Source organism: Prunus dulcis, chromosome 5 (assembly GCF_902201215.1).
Source record: "Prunus dulcis chromosome 5, ALMONDv2, whole genome shotgun sequence".
In the NCBI taxonomy this organism is placed as follows: Eukaryota; Viridiplantae; Streptophyta; class Magnoliopsida; order Rosales; family Rosaceae; genus Prunus; species Prunus dulcis.
Window position 1 is genome coordinate 11,447,490 of NC_047654.1, and position 19,372 is coordinate 11,466,861.

The following is a 19,372-nucleotide window of genomic DNA, read 5'->3' on the forward strand; positions in this document are numbered from 1 at the left end:
TACTGTGTATAAAATGGAATATTATTTCTCTAAAAATCTGCGTTGTTGATGATAAGCTATCTAGCCCTTGCTTATTTTTTGGCTATAGATTTAAAGGAGATTATCCAGAGCTTGCATATATCAGTTTTGACCAAACAAAATCAAAAGTAGTAGTAGCATGTTGATTATATCCATCCAGGAGTCAGAGAGACCTTCTTTAACTTAGACGAATCAGTTGGCAAAAACCATCTCTACAAGCACATAAGGAAAAACCCTTGTGAAAAAAGCTAGTAAAGAACAAATGACATATTTCTACTTCCTGTACAAAAATTGATAACTTTAAACAGAGTGCTTCCTGTACAAATGCTTCATAACCAACAAATAAATCGATCTTGCATGTTTTCTACTTCAAGTCTTCTGCTCATATGGTTGCTCTACTGGCATAAATGAAAATCCAAGCATTCCACAAGCCACACATGCAAATATCCATGAGCCGATTTGAAAATCATCAACTAGAAAGTTTTAAGCATAGAGAATGCTACTGGAATTCCTCAATAAAGGAGGAATCAAACCAGAGTAGGAAGGCTAGCTTAGTAAAGTTAGTCTTCATTCACCGTCTCAGTGATTATCTCCATGGATTATCGTCTCAGTTTGTCTTCATTCCACTAGTGTTGAATACTCCTCGTGCATTGGCTGCTTCCATGGTTCCCCATCCATCTGCTCTGCATATATGCACACTAGTGTTGAATACTCCTCGTGCATTGGCTGCTTCCATGGTTCCCCATCCATCTGCATATATGCATTTCTCTTCTCCCCACCTCTAATTTCCAACTGAATTGCAGCAGCCTAATACCAATGTAATTTGTTCAATACATGAGCACCAAATTTCCAACATATCAAATCACAATGCATGCATAGATCTTAAAGATCAACAATAGCAAGCACTCTGATATTACAGCAACAATTGAAACAATCCATACTAAAAGCCCTTTGCAAAACCCCAATTGAAACAATCACAGCAACAATTTTGTTTTGTAGTCGTATAAATTACCCTTTAGAACCCATTACAACATCATGATATTGTCATATTTACAAAAGAAAAGACATCATGATCCGAGAACCACAAGAAAGCTCCTCCACAACAATTCATATGCAAAAGCCAAACTTGCGTAAAAGAATAAACAATCACACACATGAAAATAGATTTCCAAGAATAATATGCTTATACTACAGTACTGATTTCTAATCATGATATGCTTGTACTGCAGATTTCTAAGAGTAATATGCTTTTTGTTTTTGTCATATGAATTACCCATCCCAACCCCTATAAAATTTAACCATTACAACCCATATCACCCGTATAAAGAATTACCCATTAGAACCTAGACCAAACCTAAACACATAAACCCCAAATTGAAGACCCAAAGAGAAAATTTTGAAACAATCACAACAAGTGATGCACATACCTGTTTCAGTTAGAAATTTCGCGCGGCTATACTCTTTAAAATGTATAGCGGCAAGTGAAATAAATTAAATTAAAAATAGTATAGCCACGGGGCTATACTTATGCGTTCATAATCATATTAGTGAAGTACATACTTTTTTGGACATTATAATTGGATAGGCTTCCTAATTTGGGGTTTGTACTAAAATAGCCCCTTTTTCACAGCTGTACTGAGTTTTGAAATTTTTTTGACAAAAAACATGTGTTGACACGTGGCTCCAAATGGTTGGAGGACTTTTTTGTATTAAAAATAGTATAGCCGCGCGGCTATACTCAGTTTTGAATTTTTTTTCAAAAGACAAGTGTTGACACGTGGCTCCAAATGGTTGGGGGAATTTTTTGTATAAAAAATAGTATAGCCGATCCGATATACACAGTTTTGCAATTTTTAAAAAAAACCATGTGTTGACACGTGGCTCCAAATGGTTGGGGGACCTTTTTTGTATTAAAAATAGTATAGCCGCGCGGCTATACTCAGTTTTTTATTTTTGTTAAAAAACTAGTGTTGACACGTGGCTCCAAATGGTTGGGGGAACTTTTTTGTATAAAAATAGTATAGCCGGTCGGCTATACTCAGTTTTGCAATTTTTTTTAAAAAAATGTGTTGACACTTGGCTCCAAATGGTTGGGGGACCTTTTTTGTATTAAAAATAGTATAGCCTCCCCCCTATACTCTTTTTTGAAATTTTTTTTGGAAAACATGTGTTAACACGTGGCTCCAAATGGTTGGGATTTTTTTTTTGTATTAAAAATAGTATAGCCACACGGCTGTGCTCAGTTTTGAAATTTTTATAAAAAAAACATGTGTTGACACGTGGCTCCAAATGGTTGGGGTGCTTTTTTTGTATTAAAAATAGTACAGCCGCTGGGATATACTCTATTTTGAATTTTTTTTTTAAACATGTGTTGACACGTGGCTCCAAATGGGTGGGGGAACTTTTTTGTGTTAAAAATAGTATAGCCGATCGGCTATACTCAGTTTTGAATTTTTTTTAAAAGACAAGAGTTGACACGTGGCTCAAAATGGTTGGGGGAACGTTTTTGTATTAAAAATAGTTTAGCCGAGCGGCTATACTCAGTTTTGAATTTTTTATAAAAAGACAAGTGTTGACACGTGGCTCCAAATGGTTGGGGGAACTTTTTTGTATAAAAATAGTATAGCCGCTAGGCAATACTCAGTTTTGCCATTTTTAAAAAAAAAGGTGTTGACACGCGGCTCGAAATGGTTGGGGGTATTAAAAATAGTATAGCCGCCCGGCTATACTCTATTTTCAAATTTTTTTTCCTAGCATGTCTTGACACGTGGCTCCAAATGATTGAGGGACCTTTTTTGTATTAAAAATAGTATGGCCGCTCGGCTATACTTAGTTCTCCAAGCTTTCAAAAAACATGTGTTGACACGTGGCTCGAAATGGTTGTGGGACCTTTGTGGTATTAAAAATAGTAGAGCCGAATTTTTTTTTAAAACATGTGTTGACACGTGGCTCCAAATGGTTGGGGGACTTTTTTTGTATTAAAAATAGTATAGCCGCCCGGCTATACTCAGTTTTGGAATTTTTTTTTAAAAAGACACTTGTTGACACATGTCACCAAATGGTTGGGGGAATTTTTTGTATAAAAAATAGTATAGCCGATTGGCTATACTCAGTTTTGCAATTTTTTTTAAAAAGCCTTGTATTGACACGTGGCTCCAAATGGTTGGGGCCCCTTTTTTGTATTAAAAATAGTATAGCCGCGCGCCTATACTTAGTTTTTAATTTTTGTTGGAAAGACAAGTGTTGACACGTGGCTCCAAATGGTTGGGGGGACTTTTTTGTGTTAAAAATAGTATAGCCGCCCGGCTATACTGTATTTTAAAATTTTTTATAAAAAACATGTGTTGACACGTGGCTCCAAATGGTTGGGGACCTTTTTTGAATTAAAAATAGTATAGCCGCCTGGCTATACTCAGTTTTGAATTTTTTTTAAAAGGACAAGTGTTGATACGTGGCTCCAAATGGTTGGGGGAACTTTTTGTATTAAAAATAGTATAGCCGCCCGGCTATACGCAGTTTTGCAATTTTTTTAAAAAAAACCATGTGTTGACACGTGGCCCAAAATGGTTGGGGCCCTTTTTTGTATTTAAAAAAGTATAGCCGCGCGGCTATACTCAGTTTTGAATTTTTTTTAAAAACACAAGTGTTTACACGTGGCTCCATATGGCTGGGCGACCTTTTTTGTACTAAAAATAGTACAGCCGCCCGGCTATACTCTATTTTGAAAAAAAAATTCAGACGTGTTGACACGTGGCTCCAAATGATTGGGGACATTTTTTGTATTAAAAATAGTATAGCCGCTCGGCTATACTCAGTTATGCAAGTTTTATAAAAACATGTGTTGACACGTGGCTCCAAATGGTTGGGGGACCTTTTCTGTATTAAAAATAGTATAGCCGCTCGGCTGTACTCTCTTTAGAATTTTTTTTTTTAAAACATGTGTTGTCACGTGGCTCCAAATGGTTGGAGGACCTTTTTTTTGTATTAAAAAACGTATAGTCGCGCGGCTATACTCAGTTTTGGAATTTTTTTTAAAAAGACAATTGTTGACACGTGCCTCCAAATGGTTGGGGGAACTTTTTTGTATAAAAATGTAGGCTTAAATGCTAAAGTGGTCCCTGTGTTTTAGTCCGTTGGCCAATTTAGTCTATGTGTTTTCAATTTGGCTAATTTGGTCCCTGTGTTTCAGACCATTAGCTAATGTAACCCAATCCGTTAAACTTCTGTTAAAATATAAATATTTGAATTCAATCTATAAAATAAATAATTATGAAATAAAAATAAGATTTAAAGGCTAAAAGCAATTAAAAACCAAAGGACAACACCATTTCAGCAACACCCTTTCTCCCCGGCAACAACTCACCCACACGCAAAAACCCCAACTCCCCACGCCACAGCCACCCACCCCACCCCTCCCCTTCTCTCTCTCTCTCTCTCTCTCTCTCTCTCTCTCTCTCAAGAACAATCCCTAACGCCTGACCAACTCCCAGTAGAATCTTCACCATGCAGTCATCGGCCCACTTCCATCCTGTTTTTTTTATATCTTTTTTCTAATGCTATGTTTTAGTTCTAATGAAGTTTTAAATTAATTTCAACAAAATTTATAGGTTTTCAAAGGAAGAAGAAGAAAAAAAAAGAATTATCATGTTTATTTAACGGCAATTTTAACAGAATGGGCCATATTGGCTAACAGTGCTAAACACAGGGACCAAATTGGCCAAATTAAAAACACATGGACTAAATTGGCCAACAAGATAAAACACAGGGACTATTTTAGCATTTAAGCCAAAATGGTATAGCCGAGGGGCTGTACTCAGTTTTGAAATTTTTTCAAAAAAATATGTGTCGACACGTGGCTCCAAATGGTTAGAGGCCCTTTTTTGTATTAAAAATAGTATAGCCAGGCTGTACTCAGTTTTTAATTTTTGTTGAAAAGACAAGTGTTGACATGTGGCTCCAAATGGTTGGGGGACTTTTTTTGTAGCCGCCCGGCTATACTCTATTTTGAAATTTTTTTTAAAAAACATGTGTTGACACGTGGCCCCAAATGGTTGGGGGACTTTTTTTGTATTAAAAATAGTATAGCCGCCCGGCTATACTCTATTTTGAATTTTTTTTTTGATATGTGTTGACACGGGGCTCCAAATGGTTGGGGGACCTTTTTTTTATATTAAAAATAGTATAGCCGCGCGGCTATACTCAGTTTTGAATTTTTTTTAAAAGACATGCGTTGACGCCTAGCTCCAAATGGTTGGGGGAACTTTTTTCTATAAAAAATAGTATAGCCGCGCGGCTGTACTCAGTTTTGCATTTGTTTTGAAAAACATGTGTTGAACGTGGCTCCAAATGGTTGGGGGCTCTTTTTTGTATTAAAAATCGTATAGCGCGCGGCTATACTCAGTTTTGAATTTTTTGTGAAAAACATGTGTTGACACGTGGCTCCCAATAGTTGGGGGACCTTTTTGTATTAAAAATAGTAGAGCCGCCCGGCTATACTCTATTTTGAATTTTTTTTTTTGAAAACATGTGTTGACACGTGGCTCCAAATGATTGGGGGGACCTTTTTTTAATTAAAAATAGTATAGCCGCCCGGCTATACTCTTTTTTTTATTTATTTTTTTTTAAACATGTGTTGAGACGTGACTCCAAATGGTTGGGGGACCTTTTTTTGTATTAAAACAAGTATAGCCGTGCACGCGGAATTACTGCAACTCCGACTGTGGTTCCAGGGATGACCAGATAAAATAGTATTCTGTGGCGCCATTTCTTTGTGTCAAGGGTGCTGCCGATGTTGCTGTGCTGCTACTTGCACACTTTTGTTATGTTATGAACTTTTTGCGTGCATGTTCTTTGATGCTGGTTTTGAGTGCTTACCCATGTGTTCTTCATGTGATTTTATAATAAAATTCTTCACGTTGAGTTCAAACTAGTCTCATTTTACACCACATCAATGGTTAGTGAGATACACAACTAGTTAAGCCATAATAACTCTATTTCATTACCAATGTGCACTCTTCAAACATGGCCATCTTCAATTTACACAAAGGGATCTCATGAGGAAAATCTAGTGAATTTAGGGGGCATTCAACTGCCTCGAGATTGATATTTATATAGCTACTTTTACAACGAGCTAAGCCTAATCTAGATATATCGAATTCAAATAGTCACTATCTCATACAATCTCTTTAATATAAAGGGGGCTATTTTAGAATAGAAATTGTGAAAAATGGTTATTTTGTACCATTTCACTGCTAGGTTTGCACTCAAGTATTGTAATATTAATGGCTTCCAAGGAAGAAACATTTTTGGGATACGTCTTGTCACATGACACCATTGAAGCCATTAATATATGGGAACGACATATATAGAGAATCTTTTAAATAGATATATTATTGGAATTCATAATTATAGAGCAACATTTAAATAAAATTATTTATATAAAGAAAAAATGAAAAGCTAGCTACTTTTTGAAATCACCCGTATGTATAGCGTTTATAGTTCTTTGCGGGGGAACATTATCAACAGTTGGGTCCATAGCTCAGTGGTAGAGCATTTGACTGCAGATCAAGAGGTCACCGGTTCGAACCTGGTTGGGCCCTTTCATTCATTTTTGCTTCTACATTCATAGATCATTTTTGCTTCTACATTCATATATACTAGTCTCTCCGCGCTTCTACATTCATAAATCCATTATCTGATTTTTTTTTAATTTTAATTTTTTTAATATAAAAAAGTGTGAATTTACCATATTATCCTCATTTAATTAATAATTTCAATTCTTAATATTTGCATTAACCAAGGACATTTTATGGTATTTTGAATGTTTCACCATTATCTGCATTTTTCTTTATATATACTAGCCTCCCTGCACGCGCTTTCGCGCCTGCAAGAGGCTTTTTTTTAAAAAAATTTAAATTTATTTTAGAATTAAAAAAGATAATGGGTAGTTGTGTTCCCTAAAAATAGGATCCATTATCTGCTTTTTCTTTTTCTTTTTCTTTTTTTAAATATGAAAAAATGTGAATTTACTGTATTATCCTCATTTAATTAATAATTTGAATTCTTAATGTTTGCATTAACCAAGGGTATTTTCTGGTATTTTGAATGTTTCACCATTCTCTGCCTTTTGCTTTATATATATAGATATATATAAGCTATTTGCTTCTACTTTTAAATAAATTAGTCTTTTTCTATTATCACAATCGTAATTTTGTTTGAATTGTGTTGTAAAATGAAATTCATGGTAACCAAAAGCATGTATGATTGAAAAATTAGAAGCAAAGACGACCATTGGAAGATTTACAAAAATCAAAACTCTGATGAAGTTGTGCTCTAGTACTCGATAGGGATTGATGGGCAACCGCTCGACGACCCCATTGATTAAGCACAACTCCATACTCCATGTGGAAGCTCATATTTTTAATCTTTAAAAGGCTTTATACACTCTTGTAAATGTAGCACTCTCATCATTATCACTAGCTCCTTCGCACATGTATGTTATTTCGTTTTTTTATTTAGAATTTTAAAAAATTAAATAAGTAATTGTGTTTAATAAAAATACAACCTATGTTTTATTTTAAAATTTAAATTTTTGTTAAAAACAAGAGAGCTTCTTATGTCGTTTCTTTCCAAATAAAAATTATTTTGCATAATATATGTAAAGTTTTTGCTTCTTTTGTTGGGGGTAAAAAGAACAACATGAACCTAAAACACCCTAGTGGAGCTCCCCAATTAGGGATGGCAATTTTCCCCCGGGTAAAGGTCTTCGGGGGAATTCAACCTTAATGGGTCGAGTATGAAGGATAAAAAATGGGTATGGGAACGGGTACAGGGAATTTGTTGGGTATGAGGGACGACATATATATATATATATATATATATATATATGGGTAAGGATCGGAGGACATACATAAGACCACACTTTTTTACACACATCTTCAGCCCTTAGATCTATCCCAATCTAATGGTTCAGAATTCATTTCAGATGCACTTAACTTTGCATTTATTACGTTATTGGCAATAAACACAAACTTCTAAAACTCCTCTCTCTCTCTCTCTCTCTCTTATTTTTTTTCTTTTAGTTTTTATATTTAAACCCCACACTTCTCTTTGTTCACCCCATATTCTAAGTTCACCTTAACTTCTAATTCAAATTTTCACAGTTCCTAAGAAAACCTCACTATCTTCCCAAACTACGCTTAAATACACACTCAATAGAAATATAAAAAATATAAAAACTCATCAACCTCACACCCCACACCCCGCTATCTTGCCCTTCGCCACTCTAAGTTCATCTCAACCTCACATTACTTAAAGAGATAAAAACACTGTTATCGAATGTGGTAGCAGCATTATTATGTTATTATTATTATTATTAAAAATTTGTGATGAACGGTTTTGATAGAGAAGATGAGAGTGTAGTTGGTTTTTTGGATTGAAAGAGAATACTAATTTGACAATAGGGTGTAGAGGATTTTGTGTTTTTCTAAAACTTAATATGAAGAGTGGTGGATTGTGTGTATAGATGTATTAGGATTAAGTATTAAGTTGGATGACGTTTTTTGTACGACTTCATAACCCATCTCCCTGTGCAGCTCTGTTCCTTCCGCAACTCCCTCTGTGATATTCTCTTAACTTGAAGCCATGATGGTACATAAGATGCTTGGAAAATATCTTATTGCACTAATTAAGATAACTATAGTGAGAATCTCCCTTTACATATTCAATGAAATCCAATAGGGGATATGATTTTGGGCTACAAGTTCTCGGATTTTCATGCTTATCTAAATTTCAACTGTTATATTTTTGTAATCTAATCTCTAGCATATATCCCATATATGGTGTTGAGGGGAAATATTACTATTGTTGTATTTTGTTTAATTTGATATATCCTTAGTGTTAGAGATATATGCTAGAGATTAGATTACAAAAATATAACAGTTGAAATTGTATCCCCTATTAGATTACAACAACTGTTTTATTTTTGTATAAATTTTTGTAATATAACATTTTTCCTAAATATCCTCCTTAGTGTTTCATTTTGTTTCTTTGGTGTTGTGGGGGGAAGGACTTAGGACTGCATGAGAAAATTAATTGTGTAGGGCAATAACTAAAAAAATTGAAAACTCAACATTTAACTAATTTATAAAAAATAAACATAATTAAAAAGACATGTTCTCAATCAATAATAATATATTAAAAAAACAACCTAGCTAGATGATCTATATGATCAATTAAAAATAAAATTCTAAAACATAACAATTAAAAAGAAACCTAGCTAGACGATCTATATGATCTACCAATTCAAATAACTAATTAAGCTTTGGAAGGCGCCTTGGGTGGAGAGCTTTGATCAGCGCAACTTTGTCTAAGGGCAGGAACATAATATCTCTGGTTGAACTGGTCTAACATCACGCCAAAACAATTCTGATCAATTACATCAATGGCAGCGCAACAATCTGGTCCAATGCGACTATAATCGCCAGTTAAAAGTGCAGAAATGAGGTCTACCACTAATCTGTCTATGTCAGTTAGTGATGACCAACATTTTTCATAATCTTCTTGCGTTGGTGGCTTCCATGTTGGCAGTGCTGGAACTTGTGGTGGCAGCTGCGCGACTGGTGCTGGTGGTGGCGGTGGTGTCAAAGGCGGCCCAAGGTAGAACCAAAGTCGTGAGACTGCCTTCGGATGTGCCTCATGATCAACATTAGGGTTATGTCTCCCTAACGCTACATTGAACAGCAATGCCGAGCACACAAAAAGCAACACAATGGGAATTGAAATCTTCATATTGATCAATGATATTATGCTCTCAAATCAATTGCTTATGCATGTTAGTATCTTAGGGAGGGCTTTTTATAGTTTATCAAGTAGAGTTGGACTGGTTTACAACCTAAGCTTGCATTTTTATGTAAAACACTCAAACACTTATCACATTAGTACTTCATTTTAATCGTACTTCTACTCCGAACTCATCAAAATGGCAAAATGGTTTCTAATACGTAACCAATATCCCGTGATTAAATGTTAAAACAAACTAGATTAGCACTAATTGGTATATTAATGTTGAACTTCTGGATGATCCCATTTCTTCGCATATACAATATAATTAAAACCAAACTCTCTTACAACCTTATAAAAAACAAATCAACTTTTGATATGCATAACTAAACTTCTTTGCGTTTGGAGATAGAATTTAAAGTTGGGATTTATGATCTCCAAATTCCATGTTTTTTCTCATGCGGAATTTCTAAATTTCTATGTTTTTTTTTATCCAAACACAGGAATTGGTTCATGTCAATTTAGAAATTATGAGTTTTGTCAAAATCCCAAATTTATTTCCCTCATTCAAACGCACCATTAGTTATTTTAATAAAATAGCAATAGTATTTTATTAATAAGAAAACAAGTACAAAGCAACTAAAATACTGAATATGGATATGCAAAACAAGTTAAACTTATAAGCATATGTTGATTGTGTCGTTTTATCCAACTTAGTTCAATCCCTTGGCTAAAAAATTGCGTCATATTTTTAGTGTGGATGTTTTTGAGTTTAGTAAAATCTCATCCAACAACATTACTTATATTTTATTCGATGGCGTCCAAATAAACAATTGTGTATTAGTAGTTTCTTGATATCCATATTTTATAATTCCAACATCAACTTCCAGATGTATATTTCACACTTATATATAATAATAAAACTAAAAAAAATTTCAAACAATTATATAATTATATTCCATTGTTGAAAACTAAACAAGCTTAGTTCATGACCTAATCAAGCTAATTAGCATTTTTAAAAAGCTAACAACTCCTTTAATTAAGATAATTCCTGAGGCGGTGACCCATTAGCCTTTTTAAAAAGCCTATCACTTTGTTATAAGAAACAATAACAGTGACTCTGTGACGCAGGTTGCACAATAATTTCAGGTAAAAAATTGGGATTACCTTTTTCTAGTTGCCTCATAGGCTGTCCGCACTTACTTTTTGCGTTCCATTTTTTTCTCCGGCATATTATTATGTGTTACGGTAATATCATGTGGCATATGTTATATGTCGTTATAAGTTCATTTAAATTATAATATTTGTAAATTTGAAGAATTGCATGCATACTTATTACTAAATCTTTTGTTATAAACTCTAAAATTATATGTGTGTTATAATATAGGTTTATGAGAAAATCTGATGTCTCACGAGTATATTTCTTTACACTTACTATGTGACAAGTGCTACAAACAAAGGAATATATCCCAGATTGCATGTAAGATTCTCTCATAGACATAAATTCTATATGCGATATTGTCGAAAAAGTATCGATAACATATCGATATGTTTTGTTGCCGAAAATAATATCAACACATTATACATGATATATCAAAAATTCATTTTTAATAAAAAAAAAATGGACATCTAAACTAGTCGGACTACTCTAATAAATTTATAATTCCACACATATCACATTATGTTACCGTACTTAGTAAAAATAAAGAATAAAAGAAAAAGAACAAACAAGTTCCAAGTTGTAGACTTATTTGGCAGTTGAACAGATGATTATTCCCCGGAATACTATATTCACTGTCTAGTCTCAACTGCAAGTTGTAAAAAAACTTAAAAAAAAACTAATGGATTCCATGGAATCATACCGACCCCGCAGATTATTACCATTACTGAATCCTTCTCTTCCTCTCAAAATCTTTGTTCCTAGAGAGACAACTTTCCCGGAAAACGAAAGAAAAATCACTGCTTTCCCAGAAACTGGTCGAGCCAGAAGAGGAAAGCCAAACTCAAGCCATTCCGCCAAAGTCAAAGAACATAGTGGACGACAGAGAAGCTGCGCTTATGGAGTTTGATCTTGGCCTCGATGCTTTTTCTGACCGTCCTCAATTCAGTTCCTGTGAGTTTTTCATACTGGGTTGTGTTCTTTTGTTTTTTTTCTTTTCTGGGTCGATCAGTTTTCTGTCTTACCATTGAATTTGGTTTTTCTGAATCAGAAATCTTTTAGAAGTTTGTATGTTCACTGTGATAATCATAGAACTCAGCTGAACAAATGCTTTCCTGGGCAGTGTTCGAAAAATCGGCCTAGGCGGCTAGGCGGTCGTGTCCTTTTAATATATATTTTTTTTATATAAATAGATTTTTTTCCTGACTTTAAACATTTATTTGGTATTGAGCAATAAAATTGTACTGTTAGAATTAAACAACAAAATAGTTAAGGGTCAAAAAGTGTTTCCTTTACTCGTTTCTCAATTCTCTGCAACTAAAGAGACCTTGTTATACTGAAAAAGTTGCATTTTTACATTCCTGCTGGGCCAGGAATTGAATTCGGAGAAATTGGTTCTTCTGAAATGAGTTCTCCTTGTTCATTTATCTTTGTTTAATTCTATCTGGTCTGAATATTCTTAGAATTTGAAGTCAACCATCTAAAAAATAAAAAGTTTATGGGAACTTTTGTCTTTTTGGCCTGAAATTCCTAGGAATTGAAAACAAATTTCGTTGGCTTACTTTGTGATATCCGGTTACAAACCGCCAAACATATTGCTTCAGTTAGCATTTTGCAGTTGTTGAGGTTCAGTCATTTGAGTTTTCTCTCTTAAAATATCACAAAAATGCAGGTATTCCTGATCCGGGAAGGGAAATACCAAGAGAGAATGAGGACAGAAGAATGCCAACATCCCCCTTTTTGGGACTGGAACCTGTTGAAAATCCTAATGCTTATTGCTTAATTAAAGAGAAGATCACTCAAGCTCTGAGACAGCTCAAGGAATTGACTGACCAACATGTTCTAGCTCAGTTTTGGGCACCAGTGAAGAATGGGGGTCGGTATGTGCTCACAACTTCTGGGCAACCCTTTGTTCTTGATCCTCATACTAATGGACTTCATCAGTATAGGATGGCTTCTCTGATGTATATGTTTTCTGTGGATGGAGAGAGTGATGGAATGCTTGGGCTCCCTGGCCGTGTTTTCCAGCAAAAATTGCCAGAATGGACCCCAAATGTTCAGTACTACTCCATCAAAGAGTATCCACGGCTTGGACATGCTCAGCATTACAATGTTCAGGGAACCTTAGCTTTGCCCGTGTTTGAACCCTCTGGACGGTCCTGTATTGGTGTTCTTGAGCTCATAATGACTTCTCCGAAGATCAGCTATGCTTCTGAGGTTGATAAAGTTTGCAAAGCACTTGAGGTTGGTTTATTATTTTATTTTCTGAGCATATATTAGTATTACATATTGTGTCATGCTCTTATTTAAACAAGCTTAGTGTACTTATTTGGTAAATTGATGGCTTTTGTTTTCATTTGAATACTAATATGGTTATATGAGTGAGCTTCAAACATGAAGAGGTTTGTCAGTGAAAAATTTTCATTTCTCCTGCAGGCAGTAAGTCTGAAAAGTTCAGAGATATTGGATCATACAAGCATGCAGGTGAGCTGCAATAACAATGTGTGCCTAATTTGGTATTCTTTTGGAACACAAGAAAGTAAATATGGATTTCTTCTATCATTTCCTCCTCCTCCGTTCTCACAGATATATGCTTGGCACTTCTTTTAACCAGATTCAAATATGCAATGAAGGTCGCCAAACTGCATTGACGGAAATCTTGGAGATACTGACAGTGGTGTGTGAAACTCACAAATTACCGCTTGCTCAGACCTGGGTTCCTTGTATGCATCGCAATGTTTTGGCTTATGGTGGTGGCCTGAAGAAGAGCTGTACTAGCTTTGATGGTAGTTGCATGGAACAGGTCTGCATGTCCACAACGGATGCGGCATTCTACATTGTCGATGCTCCTATGTGGCATTTTCGAGAGGCCTGTGTTGAGCATCACTTACAAAAGGGTCAAGGGGTTGCTGGGAGGGCATTTTTGTCCCGTAGCGCATGCTTCTGCAGAGACATTACCCAGTTCTGCAAAACTGACTACCCTTTAGTACACTACGCACGCATGTTTAAGTTAACCAGCTGTTTTGCAATCTGCTTACAGAGCACTCATACTGGAAATGATGATTACATTCTAGAATTTTTTCTTCCCCCGAGCATCACAGACAGTTATGAACAACAAACTTTGTTGGGCTCCTTATTGGCAATAATAAAGAATCATTTCCAGAGTCTCAAGGTTGCTTCTGGAATTATACTTGAAGAGGAAGGGCTTGTCGAAATGGTTCAAGCTTCTACAAACAAGGGACTTGACTCAAGACTTGAATGTATACGTATACCCCGTTAAGCGGAAACACAACCAGGGCCTGCCTTACCTAATGGAGAAGAGATGGTGCAGCTGGATTCTCCTTTATTTTATTTTAAATTTTAAATTTTTGTTAAAAACAAGAGAGCTTCTTGTGTTGTTTCTTTCCAAATAAAAATTATTTTGCATAATATTTGTAAACTTTTTGCTTCTTTTGTTAGGGGGGTAAAAAGAACAACATGAACCCAAAACACCCTAACGGAGCTCCCCAGCAAGGGATGGCAATTTTCCCCCCGGTAAGAGTCTTCGCGGGAATTTGACCCTAATGGGTCGAGTATGAAGGATAAAAAATGGGTATGGGGACGGGTACGGGAATTTGTTGAGTATGGTGTTCGGGGAGGAATGGGGATGATATTTGAATCCCCGATCTGAACCCTCCTCGTTTAGAATATATATATATAGTCTCCTTTTATCGAGGGACACCCTTCAGGGTTCCCTATGATTTTTTTTTCAACTATCCAAACTTTTTTTTTTTTTTTTAAAGTCTGCATTCATAGATCATCTTTACAAAAAATTAGACAAAACAGAAACCGTTTCGATATCCAATTGTGTGCTACAAAATCAATGAATGCTCAAGAAAGTACTAAAATTTCAATAATTCAATTGAGTGGTCCAATGATATCAGATTCAAGTGATTTTTTTGTAAATATTATCTTTAAATGATTATTTACAAAAAAAAGACGGTTTTGATTAGTGAAATACAATCTAGAGTAGGCCCTACAAGGGGTGTCTATCAAATAAGCTTATTTGAGAAATCCCTCAATGGAAGCTATATATATATATATATATATATATATATATATATAGGTCAGAATCGGGGGACATACATAAAACCACACTTTTTTACACATATCTTCAGCCCTTAGATCTATCCCAATCTAATGGTTCAGAACTCATTTAAGATGCACTTAATTTTGCATTTATTACTTTATTGGCAACAAACACGAACTTCTAAAACTCCTCTCTCTCGTATTCTTAATTTTTTTTAAATAGTTTTTCTATTTAAACCCCGCACTTCTCTTTGTTCACCTCAACTTTTAATTCAAATTTTCACAATTCCTAAGAAAACCCCACTATCTTTCCAAATTACCTCTAAATACACACTCAACAAAAAAACAAAAAGCACTCATCAATCTCACACCCCACACCCCGCTATCTTGCCACTCACCACTCTAAGTTCATCTCAACCTCACATTACTTAAAAAGATAAAAACACCATTATCAAATGTAGTAGCACAATTATTTTATTATTATTGTTATTATTAAAAATTTGAGAATGAACTAGGAGGTTTTGATAGAGAAGATGAGAGTGTAGTTGGTTTCTTGGAGTGAAAGAGGATGGTAATATGACGATAAGGTGTAGATGAGTTTGTGTTTTTCTAAAACTTAATATGAAGAGTGGTGGGATGTGTTTATAGATGTACTAGGGTTGAGTATTAAGTTGGATAACCTTTTGGAAACTCTTGTTTCTTTCTTTTTTTCCGATTATCTCTCTTATTTAATTTGATTTCATGTCTATTTCCCATACGACTTCATAACCCATCTCCCTGTGCAGCTCTGTTCCTTCCACAACTCCCTCTGTGATATTCTCTTAACTTGAAGCCATGAAAGTACATAAGATGCTTGGAAAATATCTTATTGCACTAATTAAGATAACTATAGTGAGAATCTCCCTTTACATATTCAATGAAATCCAATATGATTTTCATGTTTATCTAAAGCTCAACTGTTATATTTTTGTAATCTAATCTCTAGCATATATCCCATATTGGTGTTGAAGGGGAAATATTACTATTGTTGTGATTTTCAAGCTATCAATAAATCCCCTAATCTCTAGCATATATCTCAGGCTCTCTACAAGTCTAATTTGAGATAGTCCCACCCATCATATTGCCATATATATATATATATATATATATGCTATTAAACTGATTCTGCCGACTAAGTTTATATATTTTAAGCCTATATATTTAGTTAACTTCCACTTAACATGTAAACATTCTTATATTGTCTTATATATGTGTGTGTATATATATATAATCATTATCTTGCTCTAGTCTCTTTTTTTTTCCTTTCAACAAAGTAGTTTTATATTAATTTTTTCTTATGTAATGGGGCGGGTCGGGGAATCCATTCTCCAATGAAGGTGGAGATGGGATATTGCGGATATGAAGGCGGGGATGGGAAAAAAAGCTTAACGGGAATAGGAATGGCATACCCAACCCCGATTCAAGATATAGATTATTTATTGTAAATAAAAACTGATGAAGTAAGCTGTGATTATTTATGATAATTAATGGCAACATTTTTCCTAAATATCCTCCTTAGTGTTTCATTTTGTTTCTGTAATATTGTTCTCTTGTATATGTAATAATTTTATGCATACAAAATTATATATATACCTTTTGCATTTGTTCCTTCTTTTGAGAGGAAGGACTTAGGACTGCATGAGAAAATTAATTGTGTAGGGCAATAACCAAAAAATTGAAAACTCAACATTTAACTAATTTATGAAAAATAAACATAATTAAAAAGACAGGTATTCAGTCATTTCAATTTGAGCAAGCTGTAAATATGCCTCTAAATCAATAAAACAAAACAAAAAACAAAAAACTACCTAGCTAGATGATCTATATGATCAATTAAAAAGAAAATTCTAAACCATAAAAGAAAAATTAAAAGAAACCTAGCTAGATGATCTATATGATCTACTAATTCAAATAACTAATTAAGCTTTGGAAGGCACCTTGGGTGGAGAGCGTTGATCAGCGCAACTTTGTCTAAGGTCATCTCCAACCCAAGGACTAAAACCCAAAATATTGCCCAAACCCTCTCCCAACCCAAAAAAATAAAGGACCCAAAATTTGGGAAAACCCAAATTTGGACCCAACACTATTCAATGGAGCCCACTGCACATCTCAACAGCCCCATGTGCAAAGATTCCTCCGTGGCCCCCACCTTCATTTTTTATGCTGCCATTTTATCTTCCACAAGCGTCACTTGTCAAAGCCCCATTGAGTTGCTGTTGCAACATTGCTGTTCGTTTATTTATTTATTTTTAATATACATATAACTTAAATCAACGATGGGGATTAAATCTAAGCTATTTTAATGGTAAAAAAAAAGATCCAACAACTGAAATTTAAATCCAACGGTCAAAATAATATTTTAAATTAATCTAGATCAGATCCAACCCTAAAACTCACTCCAAACTCTATAAATACCCATCCATTTACCAAATAATCTACCAAAAATATTTTATCTATTTCTCAATTTATTTTTCCTTTGTCAATCTCATCAATCTCCTTTCTTTTAGAATTATGTTGTGTGTTTTCTTTTAAAATAAAATTATATTTGTGAAATTTAAATTTTTTTAGGTCAAATTATTCAAAAAATTTAATTTTGAAGTTATTACAAAAGATTGAATGAAGAAAAGTTATCCATAAAAAAAAATAGATTTAAACCATTCTTAAACAATTTAATAAAGTTGCGGACTTAAAATTTGAGTCCGTAGGGTTGGGAGAAAAAACAATTTGAGTTCGGGCAAAACTCAAATAGTCACTTTTTGGATGGGGAAATTTAGGTTTAGCCCCTCATGGGTTGGAGAAGGCCTAAGGGCAGGAACATATAATATCTATTGTTGAACTAGTCTAACATCAAGCCAAAACAATGTTAAATTCAGATAGGTAGGTCAGCGGCCCACTACTAACAACACCAATATTGTCCCCAACTTAACCACTTACAAAGCCCAATAGGTGTGGGGTTTTATCACAAAAGGTCTCGATGATATTAGTAGGAAAACCATTCATTATATATTTTATTTTATTTAATCAAGTTTCCGATGTGGGACTCATTCTTCAACACGCCCCTTCACATGAGACCACCACATAGCAGGCCACATGTTGAGCCAAGTTCACATTGAAGTCAAACATTGAAGCCCAACACATGAGCACCATGTATTGGGTAAGGGTAAATATTGAAGCCCAACATGTGAATACCACATATTAGGTAAGGGTAACGGCCCAATTCAGGCCCAGTCAATCAACCCGCTCTGATACCAAGTTAAATAAAGTAGTGCAAAAATTCATATATGCTCAGATATGCTCATATTTTTAGTCTTCTCCAATGTATTTATACAAGTACAAAGATGTCGCACGCCCAACTTGACAAGCGAGTCATAAATAGGGATGGCAACAGGCCGGTTATGGGCCGGATATGGTAATACCATCTCCGTTCCCGCTCACCATTCCCGTCCCCATCCCCGCCCCAATCCCCGGTTTAGGTTTTTCGGGGAATCCCCGACCCCGTCCCCGTCGGGGAAGTGCCTCCCATACCCGCCCCAATCCCCAGTTTTTAATAAGATATTTCTTGTTAAAATAATTTTCTAAAGCACAATCACATCATTGTGAAATTTTAAAAACAACCACCACAAGATATTTCTTGTTAAAATAATAACTCAACGAGGCAAAGAAGGAGGACACAAAACTTGAAATAATTTCTATCCAAATCTTTAGAAACTTTTTCAGTAAGCACAATAAATCCATCTAGTCTCTAGGGTAACTTTGTTTATTATACTATATTAATATATATTGATTATAAATAAATATATTACTTATCGGGCCGGGTTCGGGGATGGGGATAACAATCCCATCCCCGGTCAGGGATTTTGCAAATTCGGGGATCCCCGTACCCGACCCCAATTTTCCCCCAAAAACTCCCTCCGTTAGGGCGGGGACTCGACCCGACGGGTATTATTGCCATCCCTAGTCATAAACCACAATTGAAACAATTGACAAACCCTAACAAATAGGGCACATAGAAGAACACATCAAATAAGGGAGAACACCGAAACCCTATGAGCACGGCAGTAGGTAAGGCAGAACAAAAACCTTGTGATACCATGTTAAATTCAGAGAGACGGGTCAGCGGCCCACTACTAACAACACCAATATTATCCTCAACTTAACCACCTACGAGGTTCAGTGGGTGTGAGGTTTTATCACAAAAGGCTAGGTGATATTAGTAGTGGAACCTTTCATTATATATTGTGTTTTATTTAATCAAGTTTTCGATGTGGGACTCATTCTTCAACAAACTGATCAATTCCATCGATGGCA

The 19,372-nt window shown here is 35.0% G+C and overlaps 1 protein-coding gene and 1 non-coding gene across 2 annotated transcripts; both read left to right on the forward strand.

Moving 5' to 3' along the window:
- Positions 1 to 6,545: 6,545 nt before the first annotated feature.
- TRNAC-GCA lies at positions 6,546 to 6,617 on the forward strand. Its single transcript has one exon. It is a non-coding gene; the product is annotated as a tRNA-Cys (tRNA).
- Positions 6,618 to 9,554: 2,937 nt separating this feature from the next.
- LOC117629047 (protein NLP6-like) lies at positions 9,555 to 14,280 on the forward strand. The gene is made up of 5 exons (XM_034361570.1): positions 9,555 to 9,675; positions 11,723 to 11,911; positions 12,630 to 13,201; positions 13,394 to 13,441; positions 13,572 to 14,280. Exons 1-5 carry the CDS (start codon positions 9,555 to 9,557, stop codon positions 14,235 to 14,237), a joined length of 1,596 nt encoding a protein of 531 aa, XP_034217461.1. The 3' UTR covers positions 14,238 to 14,280.
- Positions 14,281 to 19,372: the final 5,092 nt, after the last annotated feature.

Bases quoted from the DNA above. Each gene is read 5' to 3' on its own strand.
- LOC117629047 (XM_034361570.1), top strand. From the start codon at position 9,555: ATGACCAACATTTTTCATAATCTTCTTGCGTTGGTGGCTTCCATGTTG. The intron at 13,202-13,393 runs GTTGGTTTATTA...TTTCTCCTGCAG, and splicing joins AAGTTTGCAAAGCACTTGAG to GCAGTAAGTCTGAAAAGTTC. The intron at 13,442-13,571 runs GTGAGCTGCAAT...TCTTTTAACCAG, and splicing joins TGGATCATACAAGCATGCAG to ATTCAAATATGCAATGAAGG.